General features: G+C 31.0%; 2 protein-coding genes across 6 annotated transcripts; one reads left to right on the top strand and one right to left on the bottom strand.

Annotated features, from left to right (window-relative positions):
• The first annotated feature begins 4,629 nt into the window (after positions 1–4,629).
• On the top strand, positions 4,630–16,143 carry LOC132942062 (trichoplein keratin filament-binding protein-like). 5 transcript variants are annotated; one of them, XM_061010359.1, is made up of 11 exons: positions 4,630–4,792; positions 8,894–9,152; positions 10,522–10,642; positions 10,779–10,958; positions 11,686–11,912; positions 12,431–12,559; positions 12,713–12,943; positions 13,137–13,242; positions 13,848–14,039; positions 14,106–14,219; positions 15,585–16,143. In XM_061010359.1, exons 2-11 carry the CDS (start codon positions 8,962–8,964, stop codon positions 15,612–15,614), a joined length of 1,521 nt encoding a protein of 506 aa, XP_060866342.1. In that variant the 5' UTR covers positions 4,630–4,792; positions 8,894–8,961; the 3' UTR covers positions 15,615–16,143. The 5 variants fall into 5 exon arrangements, with proteins under 5 accessions (XP_060866342.1, XP_060866341.1, XP_060866344.1 ...); XM_061010358.1 differs by having other exon boundaries at positions 8,829–9,152; XM_061010361.1 differs by lacking the exon at positions 4,630–4,792 and adding an exon at positions 7,651–7,999.
• A 107-nt stretch (positions 16,144–16,250) lies between these two features.
• On the bottom strand, positions 16,251–22,278 carry LOC132942064 (required for meiotic nuclear division protein 1 homolog). Its single transcript, XM_061010365.1, has 6 exons — positions 21,933–22,278; positions 20,307–20,430; positions 18,844–19,069; positions 17,878–18,043; positions 16,640–16,837; positions 16,251–16,561 (listed from the first exon to the last, which is right to left on the bottom strand). Exons 1-6 carry the CDS (start codon positions 22,119–22,121, stop codon positions 16,400–16,402), a joined length of 1,065 nt encoding a protein of 354 aa, XP_060866348.1. The 5' UTR covers positions 22,122–22,278; the 3' UTR covers positions 16,251–16,399.
• Positions 22,279–22,392: the final 114 nt, after the last annotated feature.

The raw sequence follows: 22,392 nt of genomic DNA, 5'->3' as shown, positions 1-22,392 counted from the left end.
TCTATAAAGTTAGGTTAACTATAGTAGTTAATCATAGTAGGAAAAAAATCGTTAGCAAAAAAATTATAGCATTTTTCTTTTTTTTTAGGCTAACATTTTAGGTTTATGATTTTGCTTCGTGTATTATTATTTTTCTTAAGTTTTAAGCCACTGATACTTAATTTCAGAAATGAAATCGGTAATAAATTGAATTTATTGTCCAATTGATTTTAAAAATATTTTTAATGACGCACTGTCCTCATAACTCAAGGAAAGAGTGCTTAATACTATTAAAAATTACGAATACATTTGTTACCCCCCCCCCCCCCTCCCCCAATTTTCAAACACTATTTACGCCTATGTCTATAGGTATATTAGAAAAACTTCCAACTTCCATTTAACGGTCAGTGAAGGAGCCAGAATATACTCAAAATATGATGATCGTTATTTAAAGAAAACCGTCTTACAGAAGACGTATTTTTCTCAAAAAACTAAATAAATGCACGGGACCAAAAAAATTAGGTACCGCTTCTTAAAAAAAGATGGAAGTTGCACTATTATGTTGTCGCCCAGTTCGATTGTATATTTTTGTGTAGGTACTAATATAAATATGAAAACGCTGGTAAGTGAATGTCGATCTGCTGTACAGTAGGTTACCAGTGGGTCACTGTATAATGGATTGTATTAAATTTAAATTCAATGATATCATATCATTGTATACGAAAGACGATTCTGAGCGGAGACGGTTTGTCAGTCTGGATATTGTATATTGTTATTTTATTTTATTATAGCCGGTAAGTTGAATTAATATAAATTACAACAAAATAAGTTATTTTTATTTTCAGTTTTATTCGTTTCTATAGTGATATACAAAGCGTTAGAAATTAAAATCCCATTTTTAGAGATTTTTGTAATTTGTCGGTGGTTTTTCCCGTGGCATTAACAACTATTGAGAAAATCTATATTATGTTGAAATCGAAGCACTCCTTCTTGAAAACATTTTGTATACAGGAAAAAAAAATAACAAACACCATTGTAAAACCACTAGATCCCTTGCTCCACTCAGAATCTAAAAATTGATTTTCCATTATTTTGTAGATTATTAGATTTGGTGGTGGTAGTATGTCGATGGCCCTGATACATATTATAATATATTTTACAGGTCTTCACTAGGGTTGTGTTATACGATTTAAAGATCAAAAAATATTATTATTGTATTATTATTTTATGACATCACCAGACAGAATTATAAAAACGCTGTAATTTAAAATAATTATATTTAATTTATAATTTTAAAATAAAATATTACAGATAAAGTCATATATAAAAACATTATGTAAAACATTATGTAGATATGACCTTACTCGTTAAAGGTATTATTTAAATTTTTTTTAATTAGTCCATGTATTTACTCTATGGCTTACAATATGAAAATCACCTTAAATGTTTAAGAGTAATATTTAAAATTGTAAATAATATTTTCAAATCGATATTATAATTATTGTCGTTGTGACAGTCGCTGAGGGCAACGTTGCAAAGAAGACGAAAGCGATCGCCGCAGCTGCGGCAGAACTGCAGAAGTGTGCAGAACATGACAATACCCGACCACGACCGAGCCCTTTGCGCATATAATACATTATAGCATACATAAACATAATGGTCTGGCGAACGTCACAGCCGATAATTTGATTTAAAGTCAGCGTGATGGGTTGGGCGGAGGGCTCGCCGCCGTTCACGGTACGTTTATTTTTACGATTCCGCGTTGGCTTTTTGCGGGATTAAAACTCGCGGTGGGTGGACGAATATGATGGCTAGTACTTAATAATTAATATATATAGCTATATAAGTATTATATATTATATATATATATATATATATATATCATCCCATAGTAAGTATTCAACTTTTATAGCTAAGGATTGAAAATTTAAAACAAGCTTCCACGTAAATAGGTTATATTATATAATAATTACTTTATTCACAATAATATTATCATCAAAATTTGATATATTATTAAGTATATTTAATATACTTAATAATATCATACGCTGACTGACCGCTTCGCTCAGAATCGTTTTTCTTATACAATGATTTTATAATATTGAATTCAAATTTAACACCATCCATTACAGTGACCCACTTGTAACCTACTGTACAGCAGAGCGAATCACACTTGCCCACCTTATTTAGGTTTACTGGTCATAGACAATATTTAAAATTAAAGGTTTAAATTTTACCATTTTCCAAACTTCCATAGAATTTAAAAATTATATTTTATGATTTAGTTGCTAGGTACCCTAATCATAAATGCCGATAATCTACTGCCCGATACCTATTTATCGGAAAGGGTTGATACGGTGTATTATATCAACAAAAATGACTTCAAAGGAAAAATGTTCACGTCTCGTTGATATATTGGATATATCTTATTTTGATCATTATTTTTTTTTATCTGAAAGGAGAACTTTTTTTATTGAATCAAAGTCCGAGTTTTAATTTAATTTTAAATAATGCTTTAATAAAAAAATGCACCAGCTGCGGTTTATGATAATTATAGTTAAAACTTATAGGTACCTAGATCTTAGATACAAGATACGCAATAAAGAAACATAAGTTTCACGAAGGCATGCAGCTACATATACTTACTAGTTACTGTACCAATAAATAGTTGATTGTAAATATATTATTCTTGGACTTCCAAGCTACAAAAATAAGACTTAAATTTAATTTGAATACTAAAAAAAGGTGGGTAAGTGGATGTCGCTCTGCTGTACAGTAGGTTACAAGTGGGTCACTGTAATGGATGGTGTTAAATTTGAATTCAATGATATAATATCATTGTATAAGAAAAGCGATTCTGAGCGAAAACCGTCAGTCAGCCTATGATATTACCAAGTATAATTGATGATATTATTGTGAATAAAGTAATTTCTATATAACCTATTTACGTGGAGCATTGTTTTAATTTTCAATCCTTAGCTATAAAAGTTGAACATTTTATAAATGTTTAACTACAAAATAATTATTAAATTTTAAATTTGATAAATTTTGTCAAAATTTAAACTTTAAATGCTTATAAAAAAAATTGTGCTTATGTATTTTTAATATTTTTCAACTACTATTGTAACAATATATCACGAACCTTGCATTAAATTTTCACGCTTTTTTACCTAACAAATAAAATTTTATTGATATTTATAGAAAAAAAAATTAAAAATATTGAAAACTGACAATGTCCGTAAACAGCTCAAAAAGAATCAAATTATTTTCAAAATTTTACCGTGTATAGAAAATGAAAATATAAACATTCAGTGAAATTTTCAAGTATCTACAGTTATACGTTTTTTAATTACAACAAAATAAGAAAATCGTTACATGAGAAATCGAGTTGAGAATATTTGAGAATATCAAATGTTGTAAAAATATGAATTTCAAACGCTCATAAAAATTTAATTTGACTTTCTTGTAGACATTTTTTTTTTTGATAAAGGTAGACAAACTTATGGATAATCTTGTATTACATTTTCAAATCTTAGATTTAAAAAGAAAATTTTTTATGAGTTCTCAACTCAAAATAATTTGCTAATTTTCGTGATTTTTCCGTATTTTATCAAGATTTGAACTTTAAATGCTTATAATAAAAACTGTGACTAAGGATTTTTAATATTTTTCAAATATCATAGTAACAATATAGTAGAAACCTTGTATTAAATTTTCAAGCTTTTTAACACAACAAATAAAGTTTTATTGACATCCATAGAAAAAAATACTAATAAAATTGGAAACTGAAGATGTTTCTAAACAGTTAAAAACAAATCAAAATATTTTTAAAATTTTATCGTGTATAGAAAATGCAATTATAAACAACCAGTGAAAATTTCATGTATATACGTTCATTTGTTTTAGAGCTACACCAAAAACCATGTTCTCGAAAACAAATTTTGAGTAAAAATTCCCGTTGTCCTTAATTTTTCTTTTGTTTTTCACGGCACTTTTAAAAACTACTATGAAATTTTTACTTTTGACCCCCCAAAGTACCAACTAGATTCACTTTCTTTTCAGAAAAGTTACTGTTGAAGAAAATCCAAGCATTTTTACTGTCCTAAAGGTAATAACAGACACAAAAAAATAAATAAAAAAAAAACACACATCATTATAAAATCATCACAATCATCAGAATCTAAAATGCTAACGAAATGTCGTTGAAACACTAATAATATTATATAATATCATTATAATAATGAAATATAATAAATTACATTATTAAATAATTGTTGGAGGAAGGCGTTGCAAGTGAGGTCATGTAGAATACTTAGTCTACACCACTATAATATATAGTCTATAACATAATAAAATTATTATAATACTTTCAATGTATAATGTATATATATAATAAATATATATGTTTTTGGCTTTTGTAAATAATAGGTAAAATCACACGAATGCCAAACAAACAACCGTATAATATAATATATTATATTATGCCACAGGCTCGGAGGGGAAAAAACGACAGTATAGTTCGTTGACTTACTTGGCTTTCTCGCGAGTCCCCGCGTGTACCCGTTTTACCGGAGTCGGTTCGCTAAAAATGGTCAGAAAGAACCAGTCAACTTCCACAGCCTGCCGGCCTTTTCTGCGGACTACCAGACAGAGGAGCGTTGCAGATCGTGCTCGACGATCAGACAGCTCATAACGCCAACGCCTCTTTATTTACCTATTTAGGAAAACTCTAAGTACATCAAATAATATTCATACAAACGAATCGTCGGGACTGCGTGCACGAGTCGATTGGCCTCTACAAAACCATTGTTGGGTAAGTGATTTAGTGAAAATGATAAATTTAATATTGTATAATGTTATAGGTATTGTTATTTTGTCAATCGAGTGGAATGCTTTTGCTTATAATATAGTTTATTATACAGAGTAATTCACCAAGCATGTTCACCTCCCTTTTCCCTTTTCCTTCTCCAATAATGCAGTTATCAAAAGTCTAATTTTAAGAATTTTTAAATATACTTAAAGACTATATTTTAAAATTCTTGAAAAACTTGTCCTGACTGAGTTTCCTGTAGAAATACAAATTACTGTTTTTCAAACGATAACCCCATTTTTTAGCGCTTTCTATTGCCGCTCAAACATAACCTAATACCGTACAAAATGCATAAGCATAACGCCATAACCTAATACCACACACAAAAATAAGATGATAGGCACCATTTGATTATAAGAACCAATACAAATTAAAATATAAAAATATTACATAGAATTGAATTCAAATTCCATAAAATTAAAAAACTCAATCCAAATTAAAAAACCAAAAATGTGTGTGTGGTACAAAATAATTAAAAATAGCATGTACGTATCTAGTAGATGTATAATATAATAGGGTATATTAATATGGCTCGTTGTTCATACCTCTGCCCCGTTGCCCCCTAGGGAATCTTTTGTGTCCCATTTTCAGAAGGTAGACCAAGAATAAAATTAACGAAAATTAAAAATAATAAATTGTGAGGAGGTGGAACTGAGTACCAGAAATTACTGGGCCACATGAAAACCAGATGGCTCGCACTAATGCCTACTATCGAAAAAAATTTCAGTTATATGTACCACTTAAATATTATTTCTTAAGCATAAAAAAGTGTCTAACGGTTTTAAAGAATTTCTTCGAGTATCCAAACTTTGAGTTATGGATTTTATTGCCACGTGAAAAATATAAGACTAAATTTGTGTTCGGTATTGGGATATTCAGTATTTTAAATCATGTGTGCGGTTTTGTCTTATACGTATTTTGCACATTTGTTCGGTAATGGGGTACGCCCTCATTTTTATATAGTAAATTATTTAGCGGATAACTTTTCTCAAAATGTTGATGCATCGAAATAAAAATTCAAACGAGTAGATTTTGAGTTATTTTATTTTGTGTATAGGTACTAAGGATATAATCGGTCCATTATAATATGGGTTTGGAAGATAAATGTGCTATACTGCTTTGGTATTTTTTTATTAATCTATCAATGATTTAAAATTGTTTCATTGATTTTAATTTGTAAGGAATAATTTTAAGGACTGTTATTCTTAGTACAAACATTTTAATAACTAAGCTACTCGTTCGAATTTCGTATTAGGTCCATAAAAAAGTTGAAAAAACAATTATATGCTAAACAATTTCCAGAAGAAAAGGGGGATTCTCATTTGAAAAATAGAAGTTTGTATCGCTAGTTGCCACACTAGTGATACTACTACACACCTTAAGAAGTACGAAAAGTCTCAAGAATTTTAAAATATGGTCTTCAATAGTAAGTATATTTAAAAGTCCAAAACCAGAATTTAGATTGTTAAAATAAAAAATTAAGGTGAGCATGCTTGGTGAATCACTCTGTATAAGGAAGCCCATGTTATTGTTGAAATTTTGGAAGGGCGCTCTGATTTTTCCAGTGGGTACCTATTGCAATATTCTAAATCCTAATATTATTATGCTCTCGAAAATGGTTGGATATCGGAATTATTCCAACAGGTATACTATACTATATGTTCCTTTAAAAACAGACTTTTCCGAAAAATTTTAAAACGTCTCAAAGTTAATACAATAATTTTGACATTTTTTGTTGGAATTGCCTATATAGAACGCCTTTAAAACATTATCAAACCGAATCCCTACAGTTTTATCTGTTTTTTTTACTAACTCTGAGAGTGTGATTATACCACTTTTTTTACAACGACAACAGTTAAAGCTGAATAATATTTTAGTAAGAAGTCTAAAAAAAAGTGAATGCAGCGAGGTGAAAGCTATTTAGAGAACAAATTGAATTTATAGAATACAATTATGTTTTAAAATGAAATAGTAATCAAACAACAACAACAACAGGCTACCTAGTTCAGTAGTACCTACCTATGTACAATTGTAAAATTATTAGCTAATAAAGTATAAAATAAAGCTAAATGAAGTACAAATTCTGTACAGTTTCAAACCTATAAATAAACAATAACGATTTAGGCGCGACCTTACTCGATATAATATCAAATTATAGCTGGTACGTAGGTATGTAAGTATTCAAGTCCTATATACGTTACCTACGTAAATTTACTATTTATTGAATTAACTGTTAGGTACTCACCGTCCACCGATGAAAACATCGGCAGGGTATAGGTACAACACAAAATTACAAAATAATAATCAACATTGTGCTGGCCGCTGATCATAATCCAAATCGTGTCGTGACGTTACATATTACGCAATCCGAATGACTATCACTATCTGAGTTTAAAATTTAAATTTAAAATCATATTTTAAATTGTAATGTAGGTATTCGTAGGTATTAATGTAGGTAGTAGGTGCCTATATTGTTCTATGCTATAACACTGCAGTATAAGCCATAATGTAGGCTATATTTAATATTATATTTTAAACACTGAGATAGATCATAATAATATTATTATATTATACCATGAACTAAGAAAATCCCTCTTAGTTCATGATTATAGTGCCATACTGGAGCGCGAGTCGCCATTATTTATCTCAATTCTCAGTTAGGCAGTCTGTATAATAAGGTATATCCATAGACTACTTTTAAATTATTTGTTATCTATGTTTTCGAGTATTTTTTTTTGTAGGTTAGGTTGTTGTGATTGTAGATAAGAAGTTTGTTGTCATTTTAATTTTTTTAAATGATGATAACGTTGTTTTTAACGACTGAATTTAGTTTTAATTTTACTTATTACTTATGAGTTTACATTATTTTGTCAATTTTAATTTGTAACTAATACTAGTAATACTTATTAATTAATTTCCCTCCTTATACGTTATTAGTGTTTTCTATGTTAACTAATGAGTGATTATTTAATTTATAATTTGTGCCTTGTGGCATAACCATTTTGTATTAGTTAAATCACACTTGTCAGTTATTTAACACTTTATAATTCAACATTTACAATATGTTAAATACTATTATGATGTATTTATACTTTTTTGTTGGTGTTAAATTGTGTCTGGGTGCAGCTATAATAGATATTGATAATTCTAGTAAGTAAAACTCTCAGATAGGTCCTATTCAGTTGATATAATTTTTTTATGTTGATATTAAATGTTTATATGTTCATTTAACTAATATTAAGATTAAGATCAGTGATATAATGTACCTTATTTATCCAGTAAATGGTGTAACAATAGGTACACAATTAACATGTACTCGAGTAGAGGAATGAAGATTTTATTTTAATTGCCATGGCAACGGATTACAGTACTGAATACAAACACAGTGTTTCAAAGTGAGAACTAGGAAGGAAGTGAAAAGTTAGTTTATCATACTTTAGGTAGTAGAAATAATTAGTATAAACTATAAATTGATATATGTACTTAGTGAATGCAGATAATGATGAAAATTTTCTATTATTTATACAACACTTGTTGATCATTTTTACAATTCTGTTGATACCCGCACGGCCGTGTGATTTTATAATATTATTATATCGATTGTGTGAATGTCTGCTGTGAAATCAAAGATGTTTGGTCTGAGAGAAAAATTAAACTAGTTATATTATAAAATAAAAAAAATCAATAAGTACATATTGGTAGGTGAAAACTTTTTTTTATTATTATTTGAAGGGACTATTCACCTGATAAGGGTGACTTAGGGTGTTAGGCCCTAGCAACGGCAGTGCCTATTGTCCTATTATGTATTTAATATTATAGTAGTTAGGTTAAATTGTATTGGCTATGCAGTATTATTCTTACTTCAATTACACAATGCGATTGTCGTGTATTGTAAGTAAATGTAACTTTTATAGTTTATGCCTTAAAGTAACCTAATCATAACTATTATCGTAACCATGTATCTATTTAACTAATGTAGGCATTGGGTGATATATCGTTTCGTTTGGCCTGGCTAAACTGCGGATTTGATATTTTCGTGTACAGTGTGGCCGACTTTTGACGGATTCGAGTAAAAGTGAGATCCGAAAATAATCCTAAGACAATTATACAACATGAGTCAAAAGAGCTGCAACAACAACCGTCGTCCGAATCCCGCAAAGGTATACGAGGCGTTGCACAAGAAGCGCGCGGCCGAGTGCGAAGCTAGAGAGCAATGGGCCGGTGTGACGCAGTACTTCAAGACGTGGGAGAACAACTCGAACAAGTTCACCAGTTGGACTTCTCCGCAATACTACAAAAAAAGGTGAGTGTAATGATGCAACCAAAAATATCCTGCAGAAAGGGAGGTGTACTTCCTATAATACGTTCTCAATTTAGATTCTGAACGGAGTGATGAATGTATTGATTGAACAAAAATTTGTTTTTTTTTTATTTGCGTCTATCATCACTCTTTGGGACGGTAAAAAGGCTTAAATTTTATCAACATCATCTTTTCTATTCAAAAATAACCGAGTTAATAACCTAAACTCATAAAATTGTTTCTATTTATATCTAGACTTTGAAATTTTAATACAAGATTACCTACTTTTAACAATAAAAAAGTTTACCGGATGGTCAAATTAATTTTTTACGAGTTTTTGAAGCAAGCCATTGGATATTCACCCGTAAATAAAAAAAATTCTCTTACAACGATATTCTTATTTTGTCGTTGTACTAATAACCATAGGTACTTGAAATGTTCATAACATTTTGATTTTATCATTTTCCATGCATGATAAAATGTTTGATATATTTCAACTCGTTTTAAGTTATTTATAGACGTTTGAAATTTTCAATATTTTTAGCCTTTATTTTATAAATGTCAATAAAATTGTATTCATCGAGTCAAAAAGCTTGACAATTTAATACAATGTTCCTCATTAGAGTAGTTTTAATAACGGTTGAATAATATTAAAAATCCATAGGCACAATTTTTTTTTATAAGTATTTAAAGTTCAGATTTTGACAAAATGTATCAAAATTTCGAACATTTTTAAAATACTTTCTAGTTAAAAATTTATAAAATGTTTAATTTTTATAGCTAAGAATTGAAAATGTATAACAACGATTCTCATAAATAGTTCATACTGTAACCAAACAATCTAAAAAAATATAAACACAGTTATTTTTTACAGATATACGAAGTTCAAATTTGAACAAAATTACATATTAAAACCAAGAATAATAATTTTAGTGAGGTGGTATTTTGTTGTAATTTAAAAATACTATTCGTGGGTGTATATAAATTTAAGAGTATATTATTATATTTTATACACAATGATATTTTCAAATGTGAAATTTGTGAATTCAAAAAATTAATTTATCATACTGTTGTACTAATGCATAGTAGTAAAATAAATTACTTTAATCACAATATTATCATCAAATATACATAGTAATATTATAGGCTGACAGATCGTCTTCGCTCAGAATAATTTTTCGTATAAAATTATTTCATATTATTGAATTCAAATTTAACACCATCCATTACAGTAACTCACTTTTAATCTATACTGTACAGCAGAGTGACACCCACTTACGACTTACCCGCTTTTTTGTTTTATTAAACTTATTAATACTATCGTTAAAATTTCGAATAATATCATAATTCGTTGCCCACGCTTTTGCTTCAGTTCCGAGCTACAATTGGAAATGCGAAGACGAGAACAGCAAAAACTCGAGGAAGAACAAGAAGAATTGCAAAAGTGGCGCAAAAAATTACGGGACAGACAGCTTGAGGACGAGGAATTTAAGGTTTTTATAAATACTAATATCTATATGTGATTTAACTAGCTATATCGAATATTTAGTAAATTATAATACATTATATGTGGTTATTAATTGATGGTATTCGATTTTTTTTCACTTCACCTCCTTGTCCTGTCCGAAGAAAGGACAAATGAAAAAGAAACCCGTACCACTGTCGAGACCGAATTCAGCCGGGCAAAAAACACCTTGCGAAGAAATGGCCATGGAATTGAAACGAAAACACGACGCAGTTACAGACAGGGAGATTGAGTTGAGACTTCACGTGCGATCCAAATCGTGCGATCCTAAACAGGCCAAACAAGTGAGTACATTATACTCATTAGTCATTATTCATTAATTATAATATATTATACAGTATTTATTTTATTCTTCTTAGTGTTCTCGTCACGATTTGAATGTATGTAGCCATATGGTAATCTGTCGATGTCGTGACATGGAAAATATTTTAGGTACCTAGGCACTTATTGCAAAACCGTCTCATTAGTCATTATTAATTACCACAAAAAAGATAATATGTACTACTTCATACTTGGTTCTAAAAAACTAACACATCGATCCGTATTATTACATTGGTTGCGTACTTGCGTATAATAAATAATATTACGATATATTTATACCTACTTAAGTATTTAGGTGTGTTACAAAACCTGATTTTTGATTACAAACCTAAAATTAATTTTCGTAATTTTTTATTCAAAATTGTATATCAAACCCTAATCTAAACTTAAAACAATTCTATAAATTCTGAGAAATATATTTTCTATATTAACATGACAAAAAGTACGAAAAAATATTAGGTATATTTATCACCCAAAAATAATTCTAATTAAATTTGTTTATCGTTCTTCGTTGAATTCAGTACCTTTACAGATTTTGATTCTTATTAGCTTGATTTTTGAATATTTTGTTCGAATATTAGGAGTTTTCAAGTTTTTAGAACCTAACCAAATAGCCCAAGTAAACTAAATAATTAGATAGGCCTGTTAAATATTTATTCTAATTGATTTACATATTGTTTGCTTTGCTAGTACGAAATGCGAGAGCGTGAGCGGTCGTCAGAGTCTTCGTGGGACGACCGGATGGAGGAGAAAAAGTCCGCGGACCAAAAACGGCGAGAACGATCAGAACAGGAACAGCAGTTGAGCGAGGAACGGTCGGCAGCCGATCGATTTGCCGAAGTGGAAAAACACCGGACACGACAAGATCGGGCGGCTCAGTTAAAAGACGAGCTCATCAGTAGTGTGGCCGAATTAAAGTAAGTCTGATAGTTTGTCCGTCCATAACGCATCATTTCGGTAGGTATGGCCTTTTGTACCCTGCAACAAATGCAGCAATTTTCTTAAACGAGGTTTGTGATTTTGACTTGAACCAAAAAAACCATAGCATGTTACTTACTCCATAATTTTCCTCTACAAGGAAAATCTATGAATCATAAAAATGTTTTTATCAACTAGTAACAATGACAAGAAAAATCGGTCAGAAACATTTTTATGGTATATTATCTACCCAAATGCATATTTATGATTGTTAAAAAAAAAGGGTAATTATAAGCGCAATGGTTTGCTCTAAAAACCATTTATAGAAGCGCTTAATTATTATGTGAAGATATAAAACAAAAATTAAAAAAAATATAAAAATTATAAAAATTTGCAAAGTAAACAAAACAAATAGATTTATTAACTGTGAAAAAATCAAAACAGTTATAATTGGATTAATATATTATCATACTATCTGCATTACATCATTGTTAATACTTTTTGTGTTTTTATGTAGAAATCGTTCTGACCGATGTGACGAGCTCAAGAGATTGGAGTCTGCGTACTTGTCTTTGCAAGACCAGGTAGAAGACGAAGTGCGTAAAAATGAACAGTTGGAACGTAAAAAGGTGCAAAGCTTGTCCAGGTATGTAACAAACTAGAGGAAACCAACCACTTATATAATGGAATATGGTTTTAACAACTGGGGGTATATAACTGTCTGTTTTATAGAATCCTCTTACCTCTCCCCATACAAGAGTTGTTAATTGTTCTTCTAAAATCTCGCTGTATTTTTCAGGGCCAAAGCGCTCCGCCAGTATTTGACCACATTGAAGCAGAGATCCAAGGAGGTGGTCGAGTTTCTACGAGAAGACCGCAAGCTTTTAGACGACTTGGTATTGACTGTACGTCGCTCAAACGCCGCGGCATCTGTCAGTCTGGGTAGCATGGTAGACAACCTCAGAGACATGTACGACCAGTACGAGGAGGATGAGAGCCAGCGACTATACTTGATGGACTTTATGTTCGAGTGAGTGTATTACATGATATAATATAAAACCTAAAAGTAGGCATTGGCACAGTACATAGGCTAAATTATTTTGGGAAGGAAATCTCAAATAATATTGGTTAAAAAAATCCTATATTTATTCTGTGAGAATTAGGCAGCTGTATGTACGTTCATAACATGTTTGTGTAATTTTATATTATTTTTTTGTCCTTAGAGAGGAAGCTCGAAACATGTGGCGGTCACAAGAGGAACGCTGGCGGAGAGAACATGCGTTACGCAAGACTGGAATGGATGACCTGTTCATTGCGATAAAATCCCAAGTATGAACAGACTACTTACGTTTGGGTTAAAATGGTTAAATTATTAATTTTCGGAAATTTTTGAGAGAAAATGGGTCGGTGATTTGGGTATAATAATAATTAATAATATATTAAGATGACATGATACCTCATGTTATCTTCGTCTTACAAGTGCGTAACATAGTAAAGTTTACGCTCAGCAGAACATGTGTAGCTCCGTTAATTTTTTTAAATTAAAGGGAAATGACCTCTTATAAAATCTAAAAGTAAGATTATTATCAAGGCAACATCATGGGCTTTTCATTATATTTTAATTTTAAAGCAAGTTATGATTATTTTAAAATTGTAAATTGTTTGTACATTTTAAAATACTCATAACTCGCTTTAAAGTTAAAATATTATAAAAAGCCCACGAGTTTGCCTAGATAATAATCCTACTATTAGATTTTATAAGAGGTCAATTCAATCTAATTTTTAAACTAACAGAGCTACACGTGATCTGCTGAGCGTAAAACCTGCCATGGTACACACTTGTCAGACGGAGACAACACATGTGGGTATCATGTCCTCTTAATATTGTATTATATTAAATAATATGCAATATTGGTTTCTTTTTATTTTCTTAGTTGGAAGAGAACATTGATAAATGCTTGAATGAGCAGCGAGTCTTGATCGGTGAACGAGAAAAGCTGATCAGCATCATTGAAAAGGGCAATGACGAACTGAAACGGTTGGAAGCAGAGTCGGCTGAGTTCTATGAGCAGCATCCAGACTACTATGGCAGTGACGACAACAACAATGATGGTGTACGATCATCGGTAAGCATATTCTATATAGTGCCCTATAATTTGCTCAATAAATTGTTTTTATTTTTTATTTTATAGGATTCCACGGACTATAGACAATTTGAAAAGACCGCGTTGAAGGTAATGGATCGTGAACAAAAATTAATGGTAGAAATGGCTCGAATGAATTTGTTGAATGATCCCAAATTAACAGTGAGTTACAAGTATTTGATTAATTATATATATTTTGGCCCATTTAGCTCTACTATCAAACATGAGTTTCAAATTTGATTCATATTAGATTAAATATATTTGTAATAATATTGGTTCTTTTTTTTCCAACTATGGTTTTTAAATTATTTGTATGTATCATAATAATTTGAAATTATGTTTTTATAACATTATCAGCAATGTGAGTTTATGCTCAAATGCATATATTTTATTTTTAACTTTTTAAATTTAATACAATAGTTAAATATTTAAAACTTAATTTTTTTTTATTACTAGACTCAATTAAAGTATAAATTGCATTTTAGCAAATAGTTTCATTGTAATTAATAATATTTCATTGAAAACAAATTTAGTTTTTAATACTTTTGTGGTTTCTTTACTAAATCCTTAGACGATACCCATACATTCTGATGATTTATTGCTATGGTAACTTTTAAGTTATTATTATGACATTATGTTTTAAATTATTATATTTTATCTTAAGCAGCATTCTTAAAAATGTCTAAATTAAGTTTTTGTTTATATTTTTAATTTAAAATATAGTTAAATGCAATTAAAATAATTCATAATCCGTTTAAGTCAACAAAATTTGTTTTAAAAATGTTTTCAATAACATTTGGAATTTTAAATGATTAGCTTGATTGCAATTTTTATTTGTATATTTTGCTTTTTAATATACATTTATTTTTAAAACTGTTTGTTTCTATTTCTCAATCATTAACAATAGACCAATCAAAACACAATATTTCAAAATGCATTTGTTTACACAAAATGATAAGTTATGATATTAAAACATTTTAATACATTTTTAATGTAATATTTAAAAATATGTTTTTTATTTTGTTCTTTGGTATTTGAATTTATGAGGTATTTTATAGAAAAAAATGAATATGATATAATATGTAGCAATAAAATTGTATATTATTTTAAATAAGGTATTTTAAAGTAACCATTTTAAAAATATATAGAAACAAGTAAAGGTAACACGGCATTTCCTTGCTAGTATTTTTTAATTGTATATAGTTGTTTTATTAGTGTATAGAGCTATAATATCTTACAACAACTGTTGATCATAAAATATTTATCCAAGACTTCTATACAAGAACACAGGTATTTTCAGAAAAAATAGCTTGTGGTTTAATTTTATATCCAAATAAATTAAAGATTACTATTTAAAAATCAAAAGTTGTCTATTAATTGTATGTTTTATGATACTTTAGAGAAAAAATAATAATACCTTTAAAATTTTAAATAACAATGATTCAAAAAAAACAATTAATAAATTGTGTCTATGTTCGAAAAAATAAATTGGCAGTGTTTTATATTATGATTATTTGTTTTTTGCAGGATTACAGAAGAAAGAAATCAGTTTGGTGAGTTTATCATACTTTTGTTTTCACATTTAAATTTTATATGACTTGTTTAGCAATTAATATGTTTAACTTTGTGTAATTTTTCTTTTTTTCGCACCGAAGATTAATTGATTTTTAAATTTTTCTCCAAGAAAAATTAATGACGTTAAAATTTTTTATTTAGTTGAATCCTTTTATTGTTTCATTTTTGTCAAATAATTAATGATTTGGGATTTTGGTAACAACATATATTATTTAAATTCTGTGCAATATGTTTTATTTTTTAGACTTTATTGTTTAACTAACTTTTATTAACGTATAAGATTTATTGTAAACATTTGACATTTTGTTATTTGGGAATTAATGAGTATGTATTTTATGTATGTATGTTTTTTAAATGCAAATGCAAATGTCTTTTTGTTTTAAGTGATTTTTATTGTGTAATTGTTTTATTTTAATTTTAAAAGATTATGTAATGTATTTTTATGAAATAAACAGTTGAGTGTTTGGGTGAATGAACACAGAAATTTAAATACAATTTGTTGTAAATGCTGTCAATAATAATATTATTTAACAAATTGATATCAGCTACAGATTAGATATCAATTATTATGTTCAGTTAAAAGATTTGTTTGTTTATTCCGTACAAAAACAAATGGTCTACGACTCATCAATTTATTTCACAAAACATGATAATAATAAACTTAATTTTAGATTATACTTAACTTAATATATAACTAAAAAATTCAAACATTTACAGGAAAATAATAATATTTTTAAAGATTGTAAAGAAACCCGTGTGGAAGCAGCTTATTTGATGAACAATTGAGCATAGTGAATGATTTCGAAGCCGACCTCAACCATAATCAACACGATGATCATCCATTCCAGTCTGATGTGATGTTTGTCGCTCAAATGGTGTGACAGGAGCTCGACAAGTTCTAGGCAATGGTTTATTTTGGTATTCATGGTCTAGAAAAAGTGTCAGAATGAGTAGTTGATCAGAGAATGAACAACAACAGTTGATAGGCATTGTCGTTGTAGACTTACCTTGAGTCGTGTGGATATGCTGAAATAGTTACAGGTAGAACGGTAAAACGTTTCTAAGTGTTCTCGTTCCCAGTAAAAGTCTGGCAAATCGAGGAGATCTGAACTTAAGTTAATCCTGTGTCTCAATCCGAACAGTTCACCGGTTTTCTTCATGACTTCTTTCCTGGTGATCCGGATGGGCAATCCGTTTTGCAGATCCTAAAAGAGAAAAAACCGGTGCATACTATAGGTTAAGTTCTTATTGTAAATAAAAAGCTAAAAATGATGATCAGGTAGTTATCATAAGGCATTTAGATATTTTTTCTATTTTATTATATAGTAAACTCTTGATTTTATTTTAAGTGCAGGAAGAACTTCATGCTAAGATTATTTGAAATAACTTAATTTATAGGAATATGGCACCTCAGGTACCTACACAATGAAGTTGAGCGATTTTTGTGAGGATTTTTCGATAAATCAGGTCGGATGTGTGAAAGATCAAAGCATTTGTTTTTCAACCTCTAAAAAAACAATACGTACAAAATACCTATCCAAGTACGTCTTGGGCACTTAAAAACCATAAAATATTTAAATATGCAATAAACGTTTTAATATTTATTATTAATTAAAATTTTGATAAAATCACATATAAAATAAATTAATTTAATGATGAAATCTGAGAATATTCAATATTGTACCGAGGTATTATGAATAAAATTGATATGACAAGGTATACGAATTATTATTTTAGATTCTGAGCAGAGCAAATACAATATGATGTGTATTTTTTTATTTATTTATGTGTCTGATGACATTTTTTCTAGTGAAAATAATGCTCCTATCGTCAATTTTGAAGGCGTTTTATGGTAAGAAATTGGATCGTTTTTTTTTTTTAGGAGGTAGAAAAAAAAAATTCCCAGTACTTTTCAAAATGAACGGGAATTAAAAAAAATATTAGTTAAAATGTTAATATTATTATTATAATACTTAATTATTGTTTGGTAACCTAGGTAATATCAACCGTCTACATTCTGCAAAATAGTTTTTCATCGTATACAACGATTTATCATTGAATTAAAAACGCTTAACAGATCTTAATAATTCAACCCATTCAATGACACGAGAACACACAGCAGTCGATCCCCCCCTCTCCCTATACGGCAGAGCGGGCACCAGCTAAACTTGTCGACGACTTTCTAAAGTTTAAGAAACTTCGATTTCTAATGCCCGCCTCAATTTTCTGACATTAAAAAACTCACTTGTGTTACGACCTCCACGGAATCTATGTACTCTTCAAGCAGCGCTTCCCACGTGCCCAGCTTGACGCTGTGCGCCATCGCGTTGGAGAACGTGTACCGGTCCAAGTCAGACGCCGTCGCGTCGTCACCGATCAGATGAAAATTTCCCTTTTGGATCGAACTCTTTCTACAAATAAACGCAAACGACAGAGTTAGAAGTTTTGTACGAAACACGCCGGCAATCGCAGCTGCAGCGTTCATTCCCAGCTGCAGCTTCACCGACTACAACACTTATACCCATTTAGGGCTGTGCATTTGTAGGATAATGGATATTCTTTTAAGTTTGAATTAATAAGTATCGATGAGTTCAATTTTTGAACTTTAGATTTTGTTATTTTTATTAGATTTTTTGATATTTTTTTTAACAATTACCGATAGTTAAAACTTTTAAACTTTTAAAAAGTACATTTTAAATTATTTTTTAATCTTCGTCTTATACAATCAGTTACGAGATTATCGACTGTTATCATAATATAGTACATTACTGGTTCTTTATAATACAGTACACTACACTACAGTCTACAACAGTTAAGGTTGTTGGCGCGGTAACTAAAACACCGGTAATTTTTTAAATATTTGAATGAAAAGACATCATTTTAGTCCGCCAAAAAAGTTAGAAAATATGAAAATGGAAACTAACCACATTTTTGCGGAGAAAAATAAGCCAAAAATAAGGGGTTGTTTTGATGGAGGTAGTGGAGGTGACATGGAACTGCTTATATTTCCTGCAGTATGAGCATATAGACTGAGTCTATTAGACTCTATATGCTCTATATTATAGAGGACCACGTATTCACGTGGGTGCGTGTCCGGTGAAAAATTACACCACCGGTGAACTGCAGAGAACACCACCACCGCTTAAGGGCGAATTCGCCCGTCCTGTCAATCTACCTCCATGACTTATTTATTTTAATCAATGCGCATTACTTGTCGTTCGTGTAAGCGTAATACATGACTTCTCTCTCGCCCATGACGATGTGGTCGTCGTAGGACCCGATCTCGTGTTCGGCGAGGAAGTTAATTAGGCTGCTGACCTCGAGATCCGACACGTTCCATCCGACCACCGAGCCCTCGCGGAAGAAATACAAATGCCTGGGCTCGTTGGTCACGTGAAACTTGGACACGGCGTGAATGACGTCCGCCGGCGCAGTTTCTGAAAATTGTCAAGGTTCGTATACAATATACTGCAGGTAGTATATATACACTGTTATTGTTATAGTATTATTATTTAATATATAATATTATATAATATATATTGTTGTTTAAGGCAAGCCCAGCCACGACCCCCCTGGTTTCACTGGAAACTCAAACGCCATCCTATAACCCTCTATATAGTTTCTCTTGTCCGACATTATGCACTCTTCTTGACAACCCATCACGTTGCCTCAAAAAGTCAAAAGTCTTGGTGCCGCGTGGCTATACTAAATAATTAGTTGATTAAATAAACAAATTCTGTTCTAAAAGGTTATGTCACTGGATGGCTATTCCCTCATCACGTGTTCTTCTAAATATCATGATATTTATTATCCATATTATATTAGTCATCGTATTTACTATTTTCATGTTTATAGTAGATAGCTCTAATTTATATGTATTTTATAATTTCTTAGTTATTTTTTTTTATACAAAAATATTAGACAAAACAATATTGTAGAGTTTCAAATATCGTGTACTATTAGTATAATATGATTTACTGTCTTCCAAGATATTATTAAAGCTCTCCCCCGATAAATAGACAATCGTATAAGCAAATCAGTTATTTACAACATAACAATAAATTTACTTGTTACCAACAACTATTATTTTAATCATAATATTTATATAATATGTGAATACACAACAATATATAGGTATATATTTATATTATATTTCACAAATTATTTATATGATTTTATATATTATAATATTTTCCCCACTTATGTGCAGTTCATTGGTTTTTTTTTTAAATTTTAGTGCAGAGTACTGTTGACCCCTCGCGTGAGGAGTCTTGGCCCAAGACCAAAGGTCTCATTGACCCTCCCCACTTCCCCTCGGTAAACGAATTTTGACCAATGGGGCGATTTAAAATATGTTTTATTAAAACTATTGCGTTATGGATGATCCCCGGCTCACACTTCACGTTAATAACGTAGGCTTAATTTAAGGCTATAACTCACTATACCCCCACATAATATAATTACAGATTGACTTGAGATTTGACAGTAGAACAGTTCTACCTTATGCGTGAAAGATACCACCACAGGTTACAGGTACCTACATCATTTATCATGGTACAGTTAGGCGTATATCTAGTAAACCTCATGTCATGGTGTATTTCGGATAAAATATCATCGAAAACGAATAATATGTTGTCATCTCCAATGATTGTTTCAAAACGTGGTCTCGCTCACCTGCGCTATCGTCGGAACCGCTGTACAGGCACGTGGGCTCGTACATGTTCGTCTTGGACAGCGCCGCCGACAGCTGTTCCAGGCGAAACTCTTCGGCAGTCGAGAACGCCGACACGCACCAAAACTATGGATACACGTCAAGTACGTATAAATTGTATAATATAATATTGTTTTATGGTAGGTATCTACACGTAATTAATGGGTGTCACAAAGGCGAGCGCGCGAGTTAATCAACAAAACTAACCGAGTAACGACGACTAACCAGTTGAGTCAACGCTCGAGTCAACGTTAAAAACATACAGTCATAAGTTAGTGGTTAACAAACAACAATATAAGTATATTTAATTCGAAATGTTTAATGTTAATATGAAGGAAAATATATTATTCCGTTAAAAAAAGTTAATTCATTTTTTTATAATTATAATTCAGCTACGGGTACCACAACTTTTAAATTCTTTTAATGCAGGTCCGGAAAATTATCCAAATGCTCACCTCCGTTTTTCTTTAATAATGAATTCATTCAATTTTTGAGACTTTTCTAACTACTTAAGTACTATACAAATGTATGTAATTCAAATGAAAACTCCCACTGTTCTCATTTAAAAAAACAGCGGTTTGTATCTCCGTAGGACACTCCTCACGTTAAGGAGAGTAAAAACATTTCAAGTACCTACCTACTATGATCTTTAATGTTTAATCAGATGCCTATACCTAAAAACTCAAAAATCGGATTTCGAATAACTGAATTATTGAAAAAAAAAACCAAAGTGAGCATATTAATGTCACTCTGTATAGTTAATGATAGGTATTAACTAAATATTTTGTTAAAAATGCTTCGCCTTAAATCCATCCTTATAAGATACAATTCTTTATTTTTATATTAGTTATTTTACACTATAAAAGAGCGGTTTAGCCTTCAAAATAATATAAACAATCGCGTATCTATAAGCTGCACCGATTGTGCCAAAGTTGGTTCGGTGTGAACCTCCATACGTCATGCCAATTCATTTACTTCGAGTATATAGGTAAACCGTAGCAAGTATAAAGTGGGTAGGCGTGTTTGCCGTGTGGGCCGTATAACTCGGAGACCGCAGAACTTGCTTTTTTATACTTGAGCCCGAGGCGGCCAGTCGATGTTCAGGTTGATTTCGCGCTAGGACCAGTATTTGATATGGGGGAGGTGTACAGGGGGACGGAGCTTTTTTTTTTGTGTAACCCAACTATTTTTCTTTGTTGGAATTGGGTGGACAGCACAAGCTAATGCCCAAATTGATTTTTCTTTAACAACCGATTTGAATTTTGTCAATGAAATTCCATTTTTAAAGTGACAACGAAATTTATAAGCAAATTTAGGAGAACACAAGGAGAACATAAATCCACGTTCACTAACATAGCTGATTATATTTTTAAACCAAATATTTATATTTAGGTAGGTAGGTGACAAATTTAGTGATACTTGGATTGCAGTTTTTAAATCGTTAGATTGAGTTCTCCTAAAGTTCTACGTAATACATCCCAATTCGAGGACTGGTTACGACCGACCGGCAAGTGGCAACCGCAGCGCAAGTACACCCCTCCCCCCCCCCCCTACACACCAGGATAAAACGGATATTAACGACGACTTACGCCCTGTCGCTGACCCGTGTCTTCCACGACTGCCGGCTTCCGGCGTTGGGTGCGCTTTTTGATGCCGCTCTGCGCTTGGGCCGCGGCCAAGGCAGGCGAGCTCCGTGTGTTCAGGCCTTGACGTTTGGTCACGGCCGCGACGACTGACGGCCACGGTCTACACGCACGAATCGCAGTCAAGCAGAACATTGTTTTTTTACGGCTGACAAGTAAATACTATGATAATATTATGTGATAGGTTAAGGTAGAATCAACGCACGATTGTAATTTGTAACGACTGACGACCAACGACGACGGCACGGCGGGACTATAAAAAAAACACCTGACGAGCCGGCCGGCGGTGTGTGATAACGATAAGCACAACGCTGATAACAGTCGTTGCATAATATTATCATAATATGCAGATGCACGCCTGATGCACCACGGACTAAGATAGTAAGATATAAGCCCGTGACTGTCT

This window comes from Metopolophium dirhodum, chromosome 3 (assembly GCF_019925205.1).
Source record: "Metopolophium dirhodum isolate CAU chromosome 3, ASM1992520v1, whole genome shotgun sequence".
Lineage (NCBI taxonomy): Eukaryota > Metazoa > Arthropoda > Insecta > Hemiptera > Aphididae > Metopolophium > Metopolophium dirhodum.
This window is presented reverse-complemented; position numbering and strand designations above follow the sequence as displayed.